This window comes from Rhipicephalus sanguineus, chromosome 2, assembly GCF_013339695.2.
Source record: "Rhipicephalus sanguineus isolate Rsan-2018 chromosome 2, BIME_Rsan_1.4, whole genome shotgun sequence".
In the NCBI taxonomy this organism is placed as follows: Eukaryota; Metazoa; Arthropoda; class Arachnida; order Ixodida; family Ixodidae; genus Rhipicephalus; species Rhipicephalus sanguineus.
In genome coordinates this window covers 181,677,004-181,696,420 of record NC_051177.1, presented here as the reverse complement: position 1 = coordinate 181,696,420, position 19,417 = coordinate 181,677,004, and the positions used below count along the sequence as shown (strand labels likewise).

At 44.5% G+C, this 19,417-nt stretch overlaps 1 protein-coding gene across 1 annotated transcript; it reads left to right on the top strand.

Moving 5' to 3' along the window:
- Positions 1-242: 242 nt before the first annotated feature.
- LOC119383903 (phosducin-like protein) lies at positions 243-15,290 on the top strand (the record flags this gene model as incomplete). The annotated part of the gene is given in 5 exon segments (XM_037652173.2): positions 243-694; positions 4,337-4,462; positions 8,143-8,261; positions 12,302-12,407; positions 15,177-15,290. Coding segments are annotated over 5 exon segments (624 nt in total), but the record flags the coding sequence as incomplete, so codon positions are not given.
- Between the last annotated feature and the right edge of the window lie 4,127 nt (positions 15,291-19,417).

The following is a 19,417-nucleotide window of genomic DNA, read 5'->3' as shown; positions in this document are numbered from 1 at the left end:
ATTCGTGAACTATTTCATACGCCACTGACATCATGCGAGTTATGAGCCCTTACAATATGGCGATTTCGTTTCTCCCGCGGCGAGCGTTTTCGCCTCCTTCTCACAGATGGCGCCACCACTAAAAATCGGCGTATTTTTAGCTCGGCGTATTTGAGCATAGTTTTAAATATTGGCATAACACAGCAGAAGAGACGTCCGACGCAAGAGAAATGGCGATATAAATTGACGCTACGTTGATATCTAATATCCCGCGATTCGATTCGCCCACGCGCCTCCTCTCCGCTGCCTCCGCGGCGAAACAGAGGCGAAACCGGCCGCGCGTCAGCTCGCCAAGCTCGCTCTCGCGCGACACAACGAATACAGCGCTCAAGCGTGCGTGCGTCCGTGTTCGTCGTGCGGCTTCCTCTGCCGTCTCTGATCTCGTTGTGATCGGATTTGTGGGGTTGAACAGCGCGAAGCCGTACGAGTCGACGGCACGGACTGGTCTCGTGATTGTCCCGTGTCGCAAGTGAACCCGCTGCGCGCGACAGCACCCATGGCGACGCTCGAGGACCGCATCTTGGGCGAGAAGCTCCAGTACTACTGCAGCAGCAGCGAAGACGAAGAGGCCGAAAGCGACGGTTCTCCGTCGCACGTGCCGGCCGCTGAAAAGGCACCGCCCGACATCAAGCAGCGGGATGGAGGCTCCGTCAATGTGAGTGCCGCGCGCGAAGTAGCGAAGTTGAGCTCGGGTCCGGCCGGCTCGATCGTACGACACACATTCGCTTCACGGCGACGATCGGTAGATATCTTATTTGTATCTGTTTTGTTCGGCGGGCCCCGTCAGCTGAGCGTGGAAACTCTCCACCGGCCGCGGCATACAATAGTGCGGCTGTCAATCACTTCGCTAATGCGACGATGGCACGCACTGGCGCCTACGAAGTCGCGTGGCCTTTCGTACGCTTCGTAGCCGGTGCTTTTCTCTCGTCTTGATGATAATTCTTCCGAATAAAAAGGCTATTTATTTGGAGTGGATGGAAACTATTGAGATGGTGTGCAGGCACCGTGATTTGTTTGTAGACACCAACAAAAGGCTGTGGGAAATTGCCTGATTTTAATTCAGCACTGAGGCATGGCGTTACTTGTGAAAATCACACAAGAATGGACCGTTCAAATCACAGTGTTATTAATTGTGAGGTTCACTATGTCGAACCTGATGCTAAAGGTAGTTAAAAAAAAAACATTCCCTTTTAGATTTCGCTGTGTCATCATTACATTTCTTTTGCAAGCAGTTGATTCCACCATCAGAAACAACAGGCTGCGTTTTCTTTTGGCCTCTGCAAATCGAGGAAGCAGTGTAAAGACTGTGCAGGCGTGCTCAGCACCTGTTCAGCTCAAGCTAATGCACGCTAATGACATTACATTGTCTTGTTTGGGAAAAGTCTGAAAGACCTGACATTTTTGAAGGAAGGTGATCTCCATAATTGTCACCACAACGTCTTTATGATTCAGGTTCACTGGAAAGAAATTGCTAATCAGTGATTTTGATGCCCTAGCTGTGATCATGTAGAGTCGAATGGTTGAAGAATAGAGTCAACTGCCAGTATAGGTAAAAGTAGCCGCAGAATTTCATTTGACAAACCTGTGCCCAGAGCAAACGGCAGGAGAAACATGATTGTAATGAGACAGACCACCGTTAGGGAATAACCAGAATGATGTAGTGCCAGGCAGTAGAAAGGTGTTGTGGTTCCCTGACTTGCACATGAAAACACATTACGGTGTTTTGCAATTAGCATGCACTAAGGACCAATCGTACTTTGTTGGGAGTATAGGTGTGCCTAGAAAAACTACAAGTAAGGCTCTACAGGGTAATGAATAAAGGACTACGGCAAAACTCCTCTAGCAAAGTGTAATTTGAAAGCCAACTGAAAGATGCAACCGCCACTAGATTGATGGCCAAGGTATTTGTGTGCCTGTGTTGAGAAAACAGGCAACGGGCAGTGGAGAAAAAGAACCAGAAAACTAATTATTTCAGTAACAGCAATGCCAGGGAAGATAGAAGTTAAAAACGCAGGAACAGTGCACTGAATAGGCATGGTGGAAATGATGCAGGAATGTATGTCGAACTGCAAAGAATCAACACGGTAATGGCTTACAGTACTTTAAAGAGCAGTGCACTATTCAAAGTCAAACCAGTATACCTAAAGAACAAAAGTGTTATTGCAGAAAAATTGATTCAACTGTGGGCATGAAATGTATAGAAAGCACTAAAATGACCGAGCATGTTTTGTTAATTATGAAGTTGCTCCATCATGAGATAAATGAGCATATAGCACCCCTGTCTAAGGCCTTGAGCTTTGATGATAACAGCTCAAAGTGTAATGAATCTGTTGTAGATAATAATAATAATAATAATAATAATAATAAACAGCTGGAGTAAAAGCTGTAAACACGCAACATTAACAGCCACTAACCTCTAGAGAAATAAATTTCAGGTTTTTATGGTAAAATAAGTATCTTGACAGTTGACAATAAACAGACCGGAAATGTTGAACAATAGCTATAGGACGCCAACCACCAGCTTGCTTCATACAGGATGCTCGTAACGTCCGTCCATTACATATTCATTAGCCGCCAGCTTGCTTTGAAGTGGAGGGTCATAAAGTCTGTCCATTATGTGTCCATCCATACATATATGCAGGCCTGTCCTCCGCCCTTCTCACGTACTTGGGCTTTTAATAATGGTGCAGCATACGGCAAGTTGAAAAGATGGGAGGACCATATATATGATAAAATAAAAAATGGTCTTGTTGACTAGAGCGGAAAAGAGAAGCATATCGTAAGTCTTGCGCAACTATGGACGTACCAACTGTCCCACTGCCAGCGAAGGGAGGCGAGATAGAGAGACGAGGAGTCGCCAAAGACCTTGAAGTCTTTACGGGGCCCTCTTTTGGGATGAGAAAACCCCGTGAAATCGCCGAGAAAGATATTGCAAAAGAACGTGTTGCTGGGAAAGCTGGTGTTTGCTAACTGACATATAGTAGTGCTGATGCACACTCTCAAAAGAAGAAACACAAAGAAGTGTCCGTCCTGTCTTCCTTGTGTTTCTCCTTTTGTGAGCGTGCTTCAGCACTACAATATGTTAGTCAACCAGAAAGGGGCGGGGGGACATCTCTGCCCATTTGTAAATATCCGTTAGTTTTTTATTCTTAAAGTCTATCAGTTTTTATTTTCTTTTATTTTTCATGTGCGTGTTTTTTTTTATCAGTTTGTTTTACATTAGGGGTGCAGCTATTACAAAGGGACTAGTGTTCTCCTGTAAATGCTTCCAAAGGGAACTGTGTTGCACATGGGTTGAACATTTTATTACAAAGCTACGCAGTAAAGTCGCTCCTCGTGTGTGCAAAGGCTGTGCTGGGCAGTCTGGTACAAGTGTATCTGACTCGTGCGATGTGCATTCATGTGATGGCGCCTCCGCTCAGCTCCGTCTGGCAACTTGATAAGTGGAACAGGGATGTTGCACTGCAACGTCACAATTGTAGTGCGTTTCTCTGTGGGTGCAGAAGAGCATAGGGTGTAATTTTTTACCATGGGGTAAGGCTCATTTGGGTAGCGGTGTAAGAAAGAGACATATGCCACTCTGCTCTCTTTTGGACACCAGGACAGACAACTCGCGGGGTTCTCTCTCGGTGCTCCTAATGCTCAAAGGAGTACAGATACCAAAATTTGACATCTTGTTTTTTCTGTTGCAGTAAGTAGCTAATGACACACTTGCCATGGCTGGAAATCTCCTTTGCTCGAGTGCACAACAGTTAGCCATTTGGAGACATTGTTAGAGTGCCCAGCTGCAGTTTTGGTGTCAGGGAGCACCAAGAGAGGCAAGACTAGGTTATTTTTTCTTGTTGTGTAAACACAGCTAGCCATGTGATCACACAAAACAGTTACGCACACACTGCAATGCGTGCAAGTGCATTGACAGCTGTGGCAGAGAGCGTGCACCAGGTGCATGGCAGCAGTGACAAACTTGGGAAGTAGATGGTTGTTGGTAGTTTACATTGCAACCAAGTTGATGTCAATGTCACGAGCTGCTCCGTTTCGTGCTCAGTTATGCAGTATACATTTCAAGATTGGTTTTAAGTATGTTCTAGGCACGAATTAATAGGACAAGTTATCTTGCCTTCAGAATTTTGTATCAGTACTCCTTCAAGGATTAACAAATGTGTAAATAAGTAAAGGAACGAAGGCAGTATGTATATGTGTCAGGGCGCTTTGTATTTTCCCCGTCAACCCCCTAACTGGCATGGCGGAAGTTCTGCTAGGGAAACTCTACAGTCCTCATGTGAGCGTGTCTGTGCAGACGGGACCCAAGGGTGTGCTGAAGGACTGGCAGCGCTACCGGCAACTGCAGAGTGAACGGAGGGAGGAACAGGAGCGGGAACGACTGCAGCTCATCAAGAAGCTGTCACTCACCTGCCGCTCCGAGGTGGGTGTCAGCAACCTTCTCTGTTTGTGCAGGCAAACAGTTCGTATTCATTGCAGAGTGGCACACATAAAAATTGAGACAATGCGAAATTAAAAAGCAAACCCAACACTGCAACCGAAAGTTGTTGGTTCAGTTGCTACCGGTGGCAAAATTGTTTTTTCGTTCACTTTAACTTCTTCCTATATATGTCATAATTACTACACTACAGTTTAAGACTACAAATAATGTCCCCTACACTTTCCTTGGCTTCACTGTCTGTTGGTGTCATTAGGTTGTGTCTAAGAAAGAAACGAGCCCTTGATCCATTCCTGTTCTCTTGTTCATTGAAAGGTATGTGGAATATATAGTGGCATCTCCACAAAACGAGGGTTCATAGCTCATGCTGAATCCTGCGTTTGGCAGATTGACCGAAAGTAAGGTTAAACAATGTTTTTCTTGCTTTCTGAGCCATAGCAGACCATGCAGATTGCTTGTATTTCTGCAGTGATATGGAAAAAAAGTTTTTTTGGGTGCATCCATTAGTCCATAAGAAGAACACTTCCCACCAAAATACTGCACTAATGTTGCATGCAAAACTGGAAGTTTTCCATGTCTTGTGGGAGAATATCTATAGACCCTTGCGATGTGTGCGATAAGTTTTCCAGTTAAAAAGTTTTGTAAACAGAGTTGGGTGTCTCTGGGTGCTTTCTATAAATGGTGTGCTTATAACATTATGCTTGTTCATGCATTTATAAGACAGTTTCTTCAGTTGAAGTGTATAAATGCTCCTGCTTGTGTTTATCGTGTTACAAAGCATTGACATTTCAACAAACTTGGGTGCATTGCAGAGCTAAACCAAAGTGTAGGTCAGCAGGAGCGTTCTATAGAGCATCTTGTGTTGCCTTTTCTAAAGGGCACTTTTATATTTGACTGTGATTGCTTATCAGTTTATTTAGAACTGACTCCGTATTCCCAGTCAATGTACAATATGTGTTTGATTACAATAAATTTAATTCGAAGTTTTGTTCTTTGATGGATTTGTGCTGACGCTCCTTGCACTGGCCACGCATCATTTGTTTTATGCACCATTTAAGAGGCGAGCTTGTTGTTTGAAGTCTGTTATATGTTAAACCTCATTTACTGCTTGTATTTCTCTGGTTCCAATAAAGTTCATCGTAAGTAGACCCGTCTTATTTTAAAGGTGTTTTTAAATTAACATTCTCCACTTTGCCGTGTGTTAAAATTACTAGCTCAACAGTGTTTGTATTGTTTGTTCTCCATTACTTCATAGCAGTGCACTTAATACCCATGCCACACGGGCACAGAAAATGTCATTAACTTCCTAATGCCTTAAGATTTAATGCCATTCGCGTGGCACCATACGGCATAGTCAAATGGCATTCGCCTTAATGCCATTCGTCGCCTAATGCCTTCGCTAGAACTCATTCGACTGACACATGTGTACTCTCAACGCCAAAGCTTGTTCAGTGCAGTACATATAAAACATTTGAACCAGCACGTGTCGTGTCAAAAATATTTTATACATGACTTTTAACACATAACATGTTATTTCCCAGTTGCACTTAGCAAAATTCACTTTAGAATTGCAATGGCTTTGACATTACAGGCACCATGTCGGATTCTAGGCTTCGTATTCAACATGCGGTGGCTGAATTTGCTGTGGTCGGTTGCAATGTTGTAAAAGACAGCAACAAACTCAAGCTAATGGCACCATAATATGCTTACTTCTACATTTCACTATTCGTGAACGCAGAGTAGAGTTGTTAAAATGCGCATTGCGCATTAATGCGCATGCGCATTAATGCGTCGAATGTGACCATGCCAGCCTAGCGGCCGCGTCGCTCGTTATGTGCTGAAACTCGGATATAGGTTGCTAAAAATAATTGTACATGACATGATCACAAATCAGCAGCTCCACGCCAACAAATGCGCAGCCCGGTGTCATGGTTCAGCAAGCTTTGTCTTGGGATCAGCCGCTTGACAAACCCGCAGCAGCGGCCGCTCGATGCTGCGGGCACTCACATTACATGAGTGCCGCTTCGACTGCGGATGAGCTCCGCTTGCGCGTCAAACTACGCTCAGAGGACAAACGAGAGAAGGAATGCATCACTGTGAACGTTGAAGGCCGTTAAGTGCCAACAAATGTCATAACATGCAACGAAAACTCTGCCGGCAATTTCCCAGTGAGCGCCTTCAATACAGCATGCATGTATTTTTTTCCCTGCTGTTATGCCTGAAGCCGCAAAATATCGTGTAAACGCTCGACTTGCGTTGAATATTCTATCTGCGGACGCACAACAATAAAGGATTGTAAAAGTGTTTCTTTAATGAAGCAAAGGACTTGGACACACTTCTTTTCACAGCCGGCTGACAAGTGTTCTGGCACGAGATGAACAACTGCAGTTTGAGTTGTTCAACCATCGGAAGCACGTATGACAGTTTTCTTTAGATGTCAATGGCTTTCTTTTGTGTCATATGTTGCTCATAGGATGAACCTAATTATCTTTAGGCCATCAGAAGAGAGAAAGCAACACATGAGCACACTACTGGAGGCGCTCACTGGGAAATTGCCGGCAGAGTTTTCGTTGCATATTATGACATTTGTTGGCACTTAACGGCCTTCAACGTTCACAGTGATGCATTCCTTCTCTCGTTTGTCCTCTGAGCGTAGTTTGACGCGCAAGCGGGGCTCATCCGCAGTCGAAGCGGCACTCTGTAAAGTGAGTGCCCGCAGCATCGAGCGGCCGCTGCAGCGGGTTTGTCAAGCGGCAGATCCCAAGACAAAGCTTGCTGAACCATGACACCTGGCTGCGCATTTGTTGGTGTGGAGCTGCTGATTTGTGATTATGTCATGTACAAGTATTTTTAGCAACCTATATCCGAGTTTCAGCACATAACGAACGACGCGGCCGCTAGGCTGGCATGGTCACATTCGACGCATTATAACTTGTTAGCAACCAAAATAATGCAACGTTTTTTTCTGCAGAATTGTAGATGACGTCCTTGACTTCAATCAGAGGGATTTAAAAAAAAATTAAAAATGGCCTTTTTGAGAAAATAATTTTCAAAGTTCGGCGTTTTTGGTAAATCACTTACGTTTCAGCCCACTTATCGAGTAAAACAGAACGCGATAAAACCACGCAAATTATTTTAAAAGAGAGCGAAAGCATTAAAGTTAATATGTACCAAGTTTTATTATCCTCACTTTAACTTGCTTGCCGCAATAAATTCCAGAAGTCGATTTGCCATGTTCGTGGTTTTTTTCTTCAAAAGTGCTTCGACAAGCAAGGGAAATAACAGACTCATAAGATTGTATTTCACTTGTTCTTTAAGGGAAATAAATATTGTGACGAAGAAGTGTACCGTTTTTTCCCTAGGTGCGTTCAAAATTCCGAAATCGCGAAATTGGCGGAAAAGTGTTTTTTGCGGCCAAAATTTGTATATTTTTTTCAGGCGAACAAAATTTTTTTCGCAAGACTAACTGTGAAACAATAGTTCTGGGTGTAATGCCTACACCTACAGTAAATTTCATCAACATCGGGAATGGTGACCGGGACCTCGTGTTTGATCTTATCTGGACACACCCTACAGCTGTTTGCCAAGTTGGCACTGTAGATTTTGCTCCAGTATTGTGGAGTGACAGTTTGCTTGTGATTTCATTTATTTGCCTGCACACGCAGCTCGATGCGGAGAAGAAGTCGAAAGAGGAAGAGGAAACGCCGCAGGAAGAGGATGACGACTTCCTGCGCGAGTACATGCGCAAACGGATGGAGGAGATGATGGCCGAGATAAACTCCAGGTGACGCCATTTTTCAATGCCCGCAAGAGCACATGTGCCTATTGTGACTCTTCTCTCCTCTTTTTTTTTGCTTTTTGTTTTTTCCCTGTTGTCTTTCTGCCTGATGTCTTTTGCCAGCTTACATCTCGGCAAAAGAAAAGGTAAAGAATAATGTGACTTTTCCTTTCACAGACACTCTTCATGACTGAGCTTTTGCCAGTTGCGAACTCCGCAGTTACGGCCTTCAGCGGCAGAACATGATGTTGAGGCTTCCATTCCCGAACATAATAGCAGCATCCCGATGAAAGTGAAATGCAAGGTCATATGTGTGTTTAGATATAGGCACAGTAAAAAGTGATTTGGAGCCCTCCACTATGTTGTCTCCTCACAGTGTGCTCTGTACTCTTGGGTTGTTGAGCTCCAAAAATTAATATAATCACTGATCTTTCAATAGCTGGTTTTCTTTCATCACTGATTTTTCACTGACTGATTTTGATTGCCATAATAGCATTGTGTGTGTGTGTGTGTGTGTGTGTGTGTGTGTGTGTGTGTGTGTGTGTGTGTGTGTGTGTGTGTGTGTGTGTGCGTGCGTGCATCTGTGCATGTGCGCTATATGCATAGCATCTCTGTGAGAGGATTCTTTTAGGATGCTTATTTAATGTCATTGGCAGTCATAGTGGCACTTGCACTTGACACAGTAACGGCAGTGTTAACTCTGTCACAGTTACTAAAATGTACACACCATAATCTAACAAATAATGACATTTGAGCAATGAAAAAGCAGAAGGAAATTGACAATGTTAATACAAGGGTAGGGGGCAGTGTTGTTTTTGTCGCAAAAGGGCAATGATATCTCTTCGCCGCAGCACACAACTGTGAGTTGGAGGTGCAGCATGGATATCGCTATCAGCAGTTATCCACACCTCTCGAAAGCTATTGCGTGCAGGGCCATAAAAGAGGGACCAGCATCTGGAGAGGCAGCCTTTAAGAGGAAAGTCATTTGCGCTGCATCCTCAAGTGGCCAGCCAGCTGGCGGGTGTTGGCCAAATAAGAAATGTGACATAAATGAGGAAATGAAAGCGAGACATGCATGTTTTTAAATTTCTGCTTACAACCTTTTCTTGATGTAAGTGCAAATTATATCCTTTTCTGAATTCCACTCACTTTGTAGTTTTAGGGGGAAAAGCGTTGCTGCAAGCAGGTGTATTACTTTTAGGCTCTCAAATTTTTTCTACACACTTTTACACAAAGGAAATAAAAAGCTGATGCTGCATGGTACAGGTAAGCAAAACTAACATAAAGTGTAGCAAACACATAGACAACAATTTAAAATTCACTACTTTTAGTTTGTGATACAGTATTGGTTCATCTTCACAGTATAACAACTGGAATTGTGCAAACAGTAGCCTAGAAGTGACCTGTGTAAGGTTATCCAAGTTATGCATACCGTAGTGTACAAGTGAGCATAGTTATTGTTGCAAAGAAATATTGTTACAGTTGTGACTTCAGGCGCGCAACAATGGTACTCAAGAAGAAAAACTAATGTTACAGCGGGGAAATGGGAGTGTATGAAGTGGCGCCACATGTGTGTTTGATATTTTTGACAGGCGATTAATAAATGTTGAGTTTTGGAGCTTTCCATTCTTTGACCATATGTAGGAAAGAGAGATATGAGCAATATTTTGCGCCATCTTGAACACTGAAAGTTGAACATTGAACAGACAGGACCTGTGCAGCCACATACAGTCAAACCTCGTTAATACGTACCCGCTTTAAGCGTACTAACGGTTAAAACGTAGTTGCGACGAATCCCCGGCCGAGTCTCATAGAGCCCAATGCATTCGCTGACCGCTTAAGCCGTAGTACTTCGCCCTACGCCTACCGGTTAGTGCGTACCCTGCGTACCGCGATAACGTTTTGTGCCATAAAATTTTACTGCGCCGCTGAACTTCCCGACGCCACAATGTGCCGCCAAAGGTATTCCGTCTTTTCGAGAAGTGCGTAGATCGGTCGATCACTGATTCCGACTTCCGCGCGATTGCGGCGATGCCTTTGCGGGTAAGCGGGAAAGAACGAAGGTGAGGCGGCGGCCACCGACGAACGCGCCAGCATGACTTATCGCCGACAACCTTATCACAATAAGTATCTTCAGATATCTGCTCGGGCACGCGTGCGGCGCAGCACCACTTTAAGCCTACTGCACGCTTTTAATAGGCGACAACCTGAACGCGCTGGGCCGCCGATCGCAGCCGCCTCGTTGCGCGGGGCCGTGTTCAAGCGCGCGCCACTTTGTAGAAAAGAAAGCAGCTCGCTGTAGCGGAGTTGAGTGTTGCTGGTCGCGGGCGACGAGAAACCTCTTTGCATTGACGCTATCACGTTAAACGCACGCGTACGGTACAGCAAGCGTAGCGCTGTTGTAACCATACTGCACGCTTTTATTAGGCGACCACCCAAACGCGCTGCCGTTCGCTGCCAGGACCGCTACAGCGTCGCGGAGTGCGCATCGCTTGCAGGAAGTTCGTCATCGCCGCGTTAACCGAACAAGCTACTCGCCGCATCTGTGCACGGTCTGGAGCGAAGTGGGTACGAAGAACACTCCCACGACAAATGCGCGCGTGCGGTACAGCATGCGGCCCGGCAGTGACGGCGTGAGCCGAGGCGATGCGCTGCACGCAACTAGCCAGGATACGATCGGCTCCACGCAGCCGTACCGCGTTTCACTGGAACTGCGTCAGTTTTCGTTTATGAAGAGATCGCGGTACAGACGCACGCACATATATCGCGGAAAGCGGACACTGTCCGTTCTGTCACTATGTTGGTCACTGCGTATACCGGACCCTGTAATAGTTCCGAAATGCTGCTTGGCGTCGCCACCGCGCGCTATCGGCACTATCGGACGGTCGTGCGAGAGTACCAGAATCTTTTTTCCACTTGGCAAAAAGATAGAAAAGGCTTTGCAATGGGTACTTTAGCCAATATTTGCTGTGGCACTGTATTTATTTCTTTGCTGGCGGCGATGGCGTACGCGAGGAGATGCAAATCCTTACTTGGTGGTTAATGCGTACTACCGTTTAGTGCGTAGTTACGCGGCGTTCCCGGCAGGTACGCATTAACGAGGTTCCACTGTAGTAAGGTGACTGCACAGGTTCTGTCAGTCTGACTTTGAGTAGAGCCATCACTAGCATTTCTGTTGTTTCTCTTATTAAGGATGCTAATTGTTGGCTAATTAACAAAATACAAACCTATTTGTATCTCTGAAGCAGAGCAAGCACATTTTAATAACAGTTCAACTTCACGAACTCTGCTACTAAAAGTGTGACTATCTATTTCTCATTCAGCTGTGGACAGCAGTCATTCAGTTCGCAGAAACGCGTGAAAAACGTCTAATAAAAAATCTAATCTGGTTGGTTCTTAATTTACCTTGATGTGTGGCAGGCTCTATATATGAGATGCAAAACTATCCGACAGAATTCGTACACCTACAGTCGCTTCCATGTTACGAATCATAGTAATAGCTGTCCACTTTTTTTCTTGAAGGTGCCTGCTTTTGCAGGTTACTAGGCTCCTCACATTTACAGTGCAAGAATTTTGCACCTTGAATAGCCCTCATTTTAATGCGATTGGCATTCTTTGGGAACCTCATGCACTCTTTTTTTCTTCACCTTTTTCCCATCAAGAGGGTAAATAAACTGTGCAAACAGTGATGCCAAGTGTTTTAATCAACAATATGGCTATTGTGGTGACATCTGAGTGGAGATTTAGTGGCAGTTAGCTGTGTACATACTTTCAAACTTGGAGGTCACAGTACATCGATGAACAAGTTATCCTAGTGGGCAAGGTTTCATTTTAACTGGTTTTTAAATGTGATCTTTCGATTATGCTGTGCTCTGAGTCACAATACATCTCATAGCTGGGCATCTTCTGGTTAGCTGGCAGTAGAGTGTTTGTGTCTTGCAGTACTGATCGCGACTGACGATGAGATCATCGGTGCAGCCTTGACAACGGAATGCCTTAGACGAGACGAGTGTGTGTGAATCTAGGCCCTGTTTTGCTTCATGCAGGCCGAAGTTTGGCCACTTGTCTCGCCTTGAGGATGGCCAAGCGTTCTTGGATGCCGTGGACCGGGAAAAGTCTGGCGTCACTGTCATTGTGCACATTTATGCTCAGGTGGGTTGGTTTGGAAAGCTGTGACTTTATAGTCACATTGTGACAGTTATGAAACGCAGTTGACTCACTAAATGGGAATCTCTCTTTGATGGAATTGCTGCTTAAACGGAACAATTGCCTCTAATATGATTTGTTTCGTACTTGAATTATGTACCCCTGTTCATATCTCTCAGTAAATGGAACACCCATTAAATGGAGCCTATTTTCCTGGACCCTTCAGGTTTCGTTTAATGAGAGTCTACTTAAAGCTTTTCTTTTCAAATTCTGAAATTCTTTGTTATGCTGGTTATGCTCGCACAAACAGGCCATGTTTGGAAATGCTTATAGATATTGCAAGTGTGTATGTGCACTACTTGTGGGGTAAGAAGGTAAGATATTTTAGTGACTTTTAAGGCCTTCTAACATCCACTGCTTTCCTAATGGTGCTTGACCGGTACCTTTACACTTTCTGCACCTATTGGCATCAATAGCCCACAATTGACGATTTCCAATTCGAATTTACTGCTTTCAAGCGCATCACCTCGGCAGCTAGCATCACCCAGCGAGTAAAGAAAGCATCACTTTTTCTGTTTTGCTTGTATGTTCCATTTTTCTGCCGCACGGGAGTTTTTCAAGCGCCATTGAAGGCAGCAGACATACTAGTTGCTAACACGGTGTGAAACATTGCATGCTGTTACTTCGTGAAAATCGTGCATTTCTGCAGATTTCAATGCATCATCATGTGCAGTGGAGTAAATCCAGAAAAATCACAAGGGTACACACACATATTGCCATGGTGGCCATTTTGTTTTTATTTTTATTGATATAAAAATTAAAACCATGCTATGAAATAAAATAAAAAAACAAGGATGGGTTCCCAGCTCATGTAATTGAATTGTTCTACTGAGTCTTCTCCAAAAGCGGTAGAGCGGCAGTTGAGATTTCAGTAGTCTCACACAGCTTATGGGTATTGAACACAGGCCTACACACTACAAAATAAACAGGCATTAACAAAAAAAAAAAGTTGATTGCACTATACTTCACTCTCAAGCAATTCAAACATATGGCGTTTAAGAAATAAATCTCAAGGGGGGATGCTTGCAAGGTGTGAAGATGTGTGTGCCCCCCCCCCTGATTTACGACAGTGATCATGTGAAATTTTCATCACAGATGGCATCAGTAACCCATAAAGCAACTTCACTTTGCCAGACTTCAGTAGCATGGATAGAGTAAGTGCATCAAACTAGCCTGGAATTTAAATAGCTATTCTCTGGCAAGTTGAGTTTTCCTCTCTGCATCAATTCACTGCTGCCTTGCACTTATCTCAAGATTTCCAGCATGTTCTAAGGGTTAAATTTTTATCTGCCACATTTAAGCATCACTTGCAGGTTGCTGCGCACAGCGAGTTATATATATATATTTTTTTGTAAGTAAGTGGCCATTTGTTAACCTTGGCGCCGTACCATTGATTGTACTCCAGAGTGCGACATCACGATTCTCAAGAGCCATTGGGTTCTTCCTGTTGAACATAAAAAGTTGAAATTTGCTTTATATGTGCTTATACTATATATATATTGCGAATCTCTCATGTACAAAATATATATTTTAACAAATGTTTATTTTCTATTCGTGGGAAGTAACTTTGATGTTTTTGTATATGTCTTGCAGTTCTGGTACAAATTTCTTGCATAATTTTTTCCATAATATATTCGGTAAACATGTTTATTACTACAACTACTGTTGGAAAGAGAATTTCTGCCTCTATAAATTGGCGCTATACACTTTAGAATGACGCATTTTTTGGTACTGGCAAAGAGAATACAGTAGAACCCCGCTGTTACGTTCCTCACTGCTGCGTTTTCCCGGCTGTTACGTCGTTTTCCGCCGGTCCCGGCATAGCTCCCATAGGATACAATGTATTGGGAACCCCGCTGTTACGTCGTAACTGTCGGACCGTTCCCGTATGATACGTCGCGAAGTGCGCCCGGAGCCGACCGAGTGACTACCAAAGAGAGCGGCCATGGCGCATTTTCACGCAGCTTGGCCTCGTGTGACCGTAATATTAGCCGCATGAGAGGCGCAAGCAACAGAATCTTTCAATTGATGCAAACAAAAGCATGGCCTTCGAGATTCAAATGGCAAAGATGGCGTCTATGACGTAACTGCTCGCGAAAGCAAGGCCTTCGAGATTGGCATTTACTATTGACAAAAGCATAGCCTCTGAGACTTGCATTGCACAAACATGGCGTGTATGACGTAATTGCTTGCGAAAGCAAGGCCTTCGAGATTGGCATTCACTTCTGCCATCGCGTTGGCGTAGACTCATCATCATCGTTATTTGTCGGAGAACGGGAGGAGTTCGAGCTGGTTGGAGCTCGCATGGTCGTGCGTGCGGTTCGCGGTCGGACTCGCCGCGCCGGTCGTGATTGCGTGTGCTTAGTTCTTTCATGCCTACAGCTGCTGGTGTTAAAAAAATCACATACGTTGATTACATTCCTGTGGATAAGGCCGTCCTAAGCTGCGCGTTTCTATCCATCGACTAGATCGCGGCTGAGCGCGCCAATTTTCGTGCTGCTCGTAAGAATTGAAATAAAATTCTGTACCACTAAATATTTTGCCATTTTTCCTGTTTTTCGGCTCTTACGTTTCCCGTCTCTTACGTTTATTTCCTACGGTCCCTTCAAAAACGTATCAGCGGGGTTCTACTGTATTTATTGGACCACCGAAGAAGTTCTACCTTTTTTTTCATGAACATGAAAGTGTGAAACGTGGTGTGTCCCTCCTTCACAGGGCATGCCTGGCTGTGAGGCTATGAATGGCTGCCTGCAGTGCCTGGCAGAAGAGTACCCACAGGTCAAGTTCTGCACCGTCGAGGCATCTGCGGCTGGCATGAGTCGGCATTTTGTAAGAACTGCTCTTGCACTTGGGGATACGCTGTACGTGGGTGGTACGCATCGCTGCATGGGGTAATCTTGCCCACTACAGTGAACATACAGTTGTCTGGACTCCTTAGGGACCGCAAAATGGTCCGAAAGATCAGGCAGTAAAAAAAAACAACTAATGCATGCTTTTTCACTTTGCTCAGTTGGCCGAATTTCCGCAGTCGCATTCGAAATACCATTCAAGGGCTGCCAGTGCACTTTTCAAACATTTCAGTGCTCGCACAGACTCACAAATATCTTTGGTGCCTGCCATGAGCCCTGCATAACTACGCTCTTAGCAAACGACCGCTTAAAACAACGCATATAAGGCGGAAAGTAGGTCAAATTTTCGACGCTTATAAATGGCTCTCTAAGCGGCCTACTTATACGGCTCTTTCATGCGGCCCTTCTTTATACGGCCTCTGGCTAAGCGGCTCTTTCTTATGCGGCCTAAATTTATGCGGCTCTTCCCTATGCGCGGCCATCTCGTTGCCAGAAGGCCGTTTAAAAGTGACCGCTTAAAGTAACGCATACCGTCGATGTGGTTAAGCGGTATTTCAGGTCAAATCTGTCCGGCTTATATACGGCTCAATATGCGGTCGAAATATATGCGGTACTTTTCGCAAATTTTTAGAAAAAAAAAAAGAAATTCTTCTACGTTGTAGTTGGTCGTGCAGTGTACCTCTTTCTTTTCTTTTGTTCTCTTCAGCCTTTCAACTCATGAATATGCATTTACACATCACAAGAACACTGCACAGAGAGTCACAAACCATGTATCAACACACACACACTCCACCACGGGGATTTGAACCCAGGCCAACCGCGTGACAAGCAGACACTGTAACCACTACGCCACCGCACCACACGATCTGGGTGGACTTCCGCGGCTTTATATATGCACTTCACGTTATCTTGGACGATTTTACGATCGGCTACAACGCTATAATTTTGCATATATGAGAGGCATCGTTCACGTATAATGCGCGTGTATACGTGTGCACGACCTTAAGCGAACCCTCGCGGGCAGTCACAGTCAGTTTGTGTGTGGAATTATGTTTCTCGTCCGACGGCTTGCGCATCCCGCACGGAGACAGAGGTGAACAATGAACGATGCGTTTCCGAGTGCATTTCCATTTGCCGGCATCATACAGCAGCCGAACGTGCCCTGATGTGCAACCAGCCGCCAAAGAAAAGTTTTCTGCGATGTTTGACGCAGTACAGGCGGTGGAAGTCAGCTGATCTCATCTCTACTTGGCGAAGTACAGTCTCCCACGTCCTTCGCGAGCATCGCGTTGATGTCGGTGCGTTTATACGGACAGTATTATGTAGAGGTTCATCTGAGAGAATCGGATTAAAACACATAATCGCTTATTCACGCAACTGATGGGTTTGGTGTAGTGCAGCGCGTACGCGGCGACGGACCAGCTTTCAGAACGGGCGCGCTCATTTCTCTCTCGAGTGTAGCATAGACGATGAAGAAACGTTGTTGTTGAGTCGAAAGAACAACGAGCCTTCGCAGAAAAAGAATGCAGTCTCCCGAGCTCGAGGCTGACGGCGCGGACGAGCGATGCCGTGGAATTGTCATGCTGGGGAGGACGGCGGGTCTGAGGTTGTTCGTTCTCGTGGTTCGTTCGTTGTTGACAGTTGGAAGTGATGCTCCCCTTGGCTTCCACAAACGATGAAACGTATAGTGCACGACTGGCACGGAAAGAGCACGCATGAAATCGCTTGCATCACCCGTTAGAACATATGTTTCCTGCCAAGCGTCGCATCAAAAATAGCAATGCTTGAAATCGAATGAAGTCACAATATGATCCAGCTTTCAAGGATAAAACCATGCTATTTCTTCAAAAGTCAGAAGTGGCCTGAAGGATTCAGAAGGATCATGTGAACAATTATACTGAATGACGCAGATTAACTTGAAACATTCTAATATTTAATAGGTGCTGTTAAATCTAAATAATAACCCCAAATTAAATATGCACTTGTTTTGCACCTTGAAGCTTCATGAACGTTAAGCTCTATAACATGCCTCAGTTGACCACATATCAGCGCCGAACAGCGATCTGGTGGAGGCCCTGTGTTGGGAAACATAGCAGGTTGAAGGTTGTTTTCGTATTCCACCCATTGTCGACGAGTGAAAGTGATTCTTTCCTTGGCTACGAGATGTGATCGGAGCGACAAGGGCCAGTATTACTTCACTCCACGTCATCCAGTCGAGTATGCTTTGAGCTTAACAACGCTTAAACGTATAAACTAGCAGAATGCTAGAAGTGGCTGAACTCGGGCAGTAATCTTGACTTCTAGGAATAAATGTTCACCTGTCTTAAAAATGTGCAGTCAGTAGCATCCTGCTTGATTCGGATCATGGGACACGACATGCAAACGTAAAATACTAAATAGTAGATATAGAGGAACAATTCTTTTACTCAGTAGGTGTCATAATTGCAAATAACAGCTGCAAATAAAAAGCACGCTTTCACACTAATAGCACACCCATAAATGTTGAGCTTTACGTGTCCCAGTCAACCTCCCTCATGTTCAATACCCGGGGCGTAGCCAGAAATTTTTTTCAGGGTGGGGGGGAGTCATCCATGCTTTATGTATGTTTGTGCATGCGTTTGCATGTCTGTGTGTATATATACACAAGCAAAATTGAAATTTTTTTTTTGGGGGGGGGGGGTTGAACGCCCTCCAATGCCCCCCCCCCCCTGGCTACGCCCCTGTTCCATACCATGTAGCTTTACGTGCACCTTTATTTAAATATAGCTGTCATGCAACATCCTTAGCTTTGGCTGGTACAGCAGCTAATACAAACTGTGCTTGAGAATCCAAGATTTATTGCCAGTACCAACACTAGCTATACACAATAACATTCTGTAGTAGTTCAAGCGCAAGTGTTGCAGCTTTTTTTTCAGAATTAGCAGCTCATATAGCGCTCACATAAGCATGCAGACATACACGTCTAAATGTGCAGCTATTATTCTTTTTTACGAAGAACTGCGTGAAATAAACTGGCACAAGGAGACGCACGGACAAGCGTCTTCCTTGTGCCAGTTTATTTCGCGCAGTTCTTTGTAGTCATGGATTACCAACTTGCCCAGCGATCAATTCTTCAATATTATCCTTTACGTGCAGCCCCCTTTACGTGCAGTTACCACGGCACACCATCTGTCAGACATTGTGCCACATGAAGGGTATTTGCATATAGTACAAGATTTGTCCTTCACTAAATGTTGAGACCTGAAATGTATTTGTTATTTTTCTGGTACCATTTCAAAACATGACCTTTCCCTTGCAGTGTTGAGACATATATTTGCAATAAGTTAGTCAGGCATCGAGTCCAAATCCATCACTGTGCCAGCCTGGCACTTAATTATGTATGCATGGGTCCCTTATTTCCATTCTCTGCTTCAAGCCCTTCCCTTCACCCATTACTGTAGAACTGTGGCATTTAGGTGTTCCATCTGGCACCGCTAATTGTTGTTACATTTTGTGCCATTTCTTCGGGTACCCATGCCAGTATTTAGGGCACTAAGTGAATGAAGGAACATGTTATGCTGCTGCGCAGCTGCATACTGAGCAGAACAATGAAATGAATTAGAGCCATGAGAGAAAATATAGAGAATATTGTCACGCTACAACGCAAACACAAGACAGTGAGAAGTTCTACAAGAGTAGGAGGACAGCTTGTTGACACAAAAAAAAAATAGCAGGCACAAACATGTCTAGCAAGGCTGAAACTTGGGCTAGTTGGTTGTCCTTCATGATGAACCAGCAGCACAACCACACACAAAGGAAAGGTACACGAAACACAGCACTGTGTTATGTGCCTTCTTTCCTATGTCCGTGTGTGGTTGCACTGCCGGTTCATCATGGACAAACATGATGTCTTCGGCAAAATCCCAAAGACCCACTAGACATTGATGTTCATTGATGTCCCCATTGTCCTTTCTCACCTGCAGAGCACACGCATCACTACATATACAATAGGATGCATTGCAAGGGTTCTTCACCTATATGCTCTCTTGTTGGAGTAATAGGGCATTGTGTGAACAAAATAACGAAGGTAAAAATAAAATCACCCTAAAATACATGCCATATTCTTTA